This window comes from Helianthus annuus, chromosome 4, assembly GCF_002127325.2.
Source record: "Helianthus annuus cultivar XRQ/B chromosome 4, HanXRQr2.0-SUNRISE, whole genome shotgun sequence".
In the NCBI taxonomy this organism is placed as follows: domain Eukaryota; kingdom Viridiplantae; phylum Streptophyta; class Magnoliopsida; order Asterales; family Asteraceae; genus Helianthus; species Helianthus annuus.
In genome coordinates this window covers 89,909,357-89,914,971 of record NC_035436.2, presented here as the reverse complement: position 1 = coordinate 89,914,971, position 5,615 = coordinate 89,909,357, and the positions used below count along the sequence as shown (strand labels likewise).

The 5,615-nt window shown below is 37.6% G+C and overlaps 1 protein-coding gene across 1 annotated transcript; it reads left to right on the top strand.

The window, feature by feature from the left end:
• Positions 1-300: 300 nt before the first annotated feature.
• Positions 301-4,875, top strand: LOC110912582 (probable gamma-secretase subunit PEN-2). The gene is made up of 2 exons (XM_022157351.2): positions 301-715; positions 4,433-4,875. Exons 1-2 carry the CDS (start codon positions 325-327, stop codon positions 4,591-4,593), a joined length of 552 nt encoding a protein of 183 aa, XP_022013043.2. The 5' UTR covers positions 301-324; the 3' UTR covers positions 4,594-4,875.
• The last annotated feature ends 740 nt before the right edge of the window (positions 4,876-5,615 follow it).

Genomic DNA, 5,615 nt, shown 5'->3' with positions numbered 1-5,615 from the left:
TGACCGTTAAAAAAAAACTTTAGTATGTGCTAATTTAAAAGTGATAAGTGATAGGATAGGGATGAACAAATACCGATCCCGTCCCGATACCGATAATCCCGATCCTGAAATTTCATGAATACTTGATACCGATACCGAAACATGTCGGTTCGGTACGGTATCGGTATTGGTATTTTAAGGGTAAAGGTCGGTATTTTACCGATATCGAAAAAACCAAAATGTGGATACCGTTTATGATACCGAAACATGTCGAGATCGAGATTATCGGTATCAGGATCGAGATGGGATCATCGTGATGAGATCGGTATTTTATACCATTTGCTCATGGATAGGATCTTTTATGATGATTTTTGGGATATACACGGTTTCTACCCTAACGAATGGATGCATTTAAGTCAGTTCCTCCTGTTTTGTTCTGATTCTAGAGGGAGAGAGAGAATGGAGAGATCATCATCGGAGGAAGTAACTCCTTCGGAAGGCACCGTCCTCATAAACCCTAACCCTAACCCTAACATGACCTCCTCCTCCTCATCACTGCGACCGGAGTGGCCAACAATCGACGGACCACTGGGGCTTTCGGAGGAAGACTCCGTCGGTTACGCCCGTAAGTTCTTTGGCTTCGGCTTCCTCTTATTGCCTTTGCTGTGGGCCGTAAACTGCTACTACTTCTGGCCTGTTCTTCGTCACTCCACCTCCTTCCCCCGAATCCGCCCTTGTAAGTTCATTTCATTTCATTTTTATTGTATACATATACTCGATAGATAGTTATCATATTGTTTGGAATTTGGTTAGATCTATACGACTTGATGTTATATATTTGAGAAAGGTACTAGAGTTGACATCAAAATGGAAAATGAATTAGTTACGATGTCGGACAATTTAGGGCAAAATATGAGAAAAGAATTAGGGAATCACTCTTCAAACTGAGAAAATAAATACCAACACGTTATATGTAAAAACGAAAAGCACAATTTAAAGAAGAAAAGTAATATCGAATGAGATGTCTTTCATTTTGTGACCTGTACCAGACTAGAATAGAATAGTCAAAAGTCGGTGACAAGCTTGGTTTTAAAAAGTGTGCCGCCTAAGGCACGGGGTGAATTAGAAACGCTTCATGGCCTTGAGGTGCACATAATTTAGGGAAATGTGGTAGGCTGATAAGTAAGAATGACCAAAAGGATCAGGGATGAAGAATTTATGAATGGTTTACTTGATAATGAGAAATGCAGCTTGTGGTTGTTTGTATATTTGATTGAACATTGAGTGTACCTGAAGCTCTAGCCTTGGCTTTTGGGACCTAAACGCCTCGCACTTTATAAAACCAAGGTGACGAGTGAAGACATGCCCTTTTTTACAGCTTACACTTGGGGTTGTCAATACAAAACAGAGTTCGTGCTATGTTGTCAAAGACGCAAGGCGCAGGCGAGGCGCATCGGCCTCGCCCGGAGCCTAGGCGCAAGGCGCAAAAAAAGCGTGAGCTTTTTTAAGAAAAGCGCACATAGAGAAAAAAAAATATAAAAAATATGTTCTGCTTTGAAAATAAATAAGATTCCACATATAAAATTAAAAAAAAAAAAACTATTATATATGCCATTTAAGATCATGTAGCTAATAGTTAGTAGCAAAAGTTGTTTATAAGGTAAAGCCTTTACTACTCCATTGTAAAGTCTCAAAAGGTGGTAAATACTTTGGTTGAACTCGTGCGTGCCCACACGAATGCAGCTCTGAAAACCCGGGCCCCGCGTGAGGCCGTTTTTGCACGTGCTCGGTTTCTTTTTTTGTGCGTTGCCTTTTGTTTTCTGCTTATGCTGCGCCTCAGCACACCATTTTTGCGCCTAGGCGCACGCTTTTTGGCGCCTCAGCAGCGTTTTTTCAAAAAAAGCCCATTTTTGCGCCTAGGCTACCACCAAGCGCTATAGGTGCGCCTCGCTGCGCCCGGGCGCCTAGGCGCGCGCTTTTTGCGCTTTTGACAACATAGGTTCTATAACCTAATATTATTATTATGCAATTCATGTGAGAAGAAGTTAAAGGAACAGTGGGTTAGCTGCATATGCAATATGCAACTTTTAAAATCAGATCTAAAATTTTTACACTAGCGTTTTGTTGTTTTAAGGTTTATTTACAAGCTGATAGATGATGCATTGATGATGAGAACAACTAAAGTTACACTCTATGTTTACTTGGAAATTCGTTTGTTAATTATGAGTAATTGGAATATTTGATGGATGATACCCAATGGGTATGGGACATGCTTTGGTAATCCTATTCCCATACCCGATTCTAAAACCATTCCCAATCTATCGGGTATCCAATTACCATGGCTTAAAAAAACGCTCGAGGCGTCCGTTTTGAGGCGCGTCTCACTGCTTGTTTTTATACGTACGCTTCAAAGGTATGAGGCGGACGTTTCTTGTCGAGGCGGAACGGAAATTAAGAGGCGTACATGTCTTTTTAGGCGAGAGAAATTAGGGTTTTATAGGGTTACTGAAGAAAACAGGGTCGATTCTGAAAGAGGCTTTACGAAATACAGAGGTAGATTAAAGATGGAGATGTACCTGGCTTGTAGCGATGAGTGACCAAGAAAAATTAGGGTTTCAGGAATGGAGAAGATGATTGAGGCGTAACTCTTTTAGGGTTACTGAAAAAAGGACGGCTCTTTTATTCATTCCGTTTACAAAAACTTACATTAGGACCCTTAAACATTAAACTTTTATCATATTTAACCTAAAACAATTCTCACAAGTTTATTTACATTAGGAAAGTTATATGTTTTACCTTTAGTATTTTATTTTTTAAAAGATATATAATTATGGGTAAATTACTTTGAGTCCCTGTGTTTTATGGGTTTTAACCACTTGAGTCCAAAAGCAAAAAGTTTAACGACCTGAGTCCCCATAAGCATTTTCTTTAACCATTTGGGTCCAAATTTCTAACACTGTTAGAATTTTTTGGTTAAGTATTATTAAATGACCAAAATACCCTTATATTTAAAAAATAAAAAAACTCTCTCTATCTCTTTCTCTCTCTTCTACTTCTTCTTTCCTTTTTCTTCATCCATAAGAAAAAGATCTTCACAGGTAACAGATCTTCACATGACTTCAACGTTTTGATTGAATTTTTCAAACTTTTAAACACTGTTTGTGATAAAAACCATTCGGTTTTGGAAATGAGATTATCCTCACAGTATTCTTCCGTCATCTCCAACACTTCTCCGGCACACCGGAGTAGAGCGACGTTTAACGGCGTCAGCTCGATTTTAACGGAGTAACAGTATTTAACAGCAGCCTCAAACGTTTCCGATCCTCCTGGAAAATCCGGTAGCGTGATGTGAGCATGCTCCGTATCTGTTTCCTCTCGTATCTCTTCGTTTTTTGAATTTTCAGACACACTTTCAGCAGTGTCATTCTTTTCTTGCTCGTTAATCATCTCGTGTAGCTTTTTACTTTTCGCCATAAACGGAAAATTGAAATAAACATTTCGTCGAACGGTTAATACGCAACTAACAATAATGAAACCAATAGAGAAAACTGAATCACTAACCTTCTGGAGATGGAAGGTCATATCCCCGACGTCTACAACGACGTCGCTGGGTAGTCCGGTGGTACAAAACCTGCAACAAACACAAAATCATGTAACAAACTCTAACAGAAAAAGAATAAAAGCAACTAACAGAGTTAGTTAGTTAGTTACCAGGCTTGGTGTTTGGAGGATTCTGGCATATCGGAGGCCATAACTGATTGAGGGAAGAGATATCCTTCTTTATCTCCGTTCAACTGATTGAGAAAGAAATACTAGAGAGATGAAGGGGCCAAGGGGGAAGAAAGAGAAAGAGATAGGGAGAGTTTTTTATTTTTTAAATATAAGGGTATTTTGTTCATTTAATAATACTTAACCAAAAAATTCTAACAGTGTTAGAAATTTGGACTCAAATGGTTAAAGAAAATGCTTATGGGGACTCAGGTCGTTAAACTTTTTGCTTTTGGACTCAAGTGGTTAAAACCCATAAAACATAGGGACTCAAAAAGTAATTTACCCATAACTTTTATATTTATTTTTCAATTCCGCCTCGAGGCTTACGCCTCATGAGGCGAAGGGAAAACGCCTCGAAACTCGTTTCCGTTTTTTAAACCTTGCCAATTACGCATTACCTGTCAGGGTTGTGAACCCTACAGGCATCAAGGACCCTTGTTTATGATCTTAGGTGGTTAAAATTACTTGTTTGGATTTAATTATGTGAAACCAATCTCAAATCACACTATAAACCGACTTTCAAATACTTGAGTACAATTGTAATGATTTCACATTCTTTATTAGTTTAAAGTTTCTAACTTTCAAACATTCGGTTTTGATGTGGGTAAGGGAATAAAGGGATCCCTTATTTGGGTAAGCGGGTGGTGTTGATCTCTCTTTTTTTTTTTTTTTTTGTTTATAGATGTTGTAGGATCAGCAATAGGATTGACGGTATTTTCTGCCATGTTAGCTTCCTGGTCCCTCACTTTCACCATCGGAGGCGAACGCCTTTTTGGCCATACCTGGGATGAACTCGTAATGTACAATGTTGCTGACCGATATGGTTTGACGGGTCTGTTTTGATTCTAAACTGGAATTTGTAAACATCTGGAATGGAATCACATGAGAATCTGGAAAAAAAAAATTTGAAACATTTTGTTTGACAGTTGAAGAAATGCTTATGTATAAACCTAGCCCATTTGAAAGTTGTGTAATCGAGTCTTGTTGTTAGGGTTTTAAGAACAAATCCTGGAATCGGGTGTTCACCTCTAACCTATCAAGTATGGTTATGGGAAACGGCAAATCAAAACCGTTAGATTATATTAAAACTTGTAAAGATTTTATGGTTATTGACTATGGCACATATACGTAATTGTATATTCCAAAAATGAAAGAAAAATATTAGGAAGGTTAAAAGAGCTGCTTGGTTTACACGGCTGGTTTAGAATTCCAAACCAATGTCTGGACAGTTGATCTTCGTATGGTTAAAACCGAGACGTATAAATCTCAAGCCGGCCGCTTTGATTTGGTTTGGTCGGTTTTTGTTGGAAATTATATGTTTTAAGTTTTGTGTTTTAGTTTGGCATTGGGTCGGTGGGGAAGGATTAAATGAAAAGACCAAGAATTTTAAAAACATGCAAGAAAGAATGTGGACAGTTGATAAAATCAAGTTTATTAATTGATTAATATGACATGGTGACAATTAATTAATTAATTAAGTATATACTAATTTGCAACTTTTTGTTTCATTATTAACAAGATCCGAATACATATTGATTTATAGATAAACATATTTTTCTAGAAATATACTTGTCAAGTTACTGTTCAAATTTATTTACAGTATGTACAACTTTATTTTTGAACAAATGTTTCCAAAACGTTATTTTTGAAGGAAAAGTATTTATGTTATTGAAGTAAGGTATTAAATTAGGTGGTGATGAAGTTGAGGCGGTTGATGTGTTTCAGGTTTGGGTCAATTGCATCCATAATTGCCGGCATTGTTGTAAAAATCCCGACTAGTCTCTAATTAATCGTCGATTAATCACTAATTGGAGGTTCATCTTAATGGCCGATTAATTGCTAGGCGGTCAATGGCGGTCCTATTT

Bases quoted from the DNA above. Each gene is read 5' to 3' on its own strand.
- LOC110912582 (XM_022157351.2), top strand. From the start codon at position 325: ATGGATAGGATCTTTTATGATGATTTTTGGGATATACACGGTTTCTAC. The intron at 716-4,432 runs GTAAGTTCATTT...TTTTGTTTATAG, and splicing joins CTTCCCCCGAATCCGCCCTT to ATGTTGTAGGATCAGCAATA.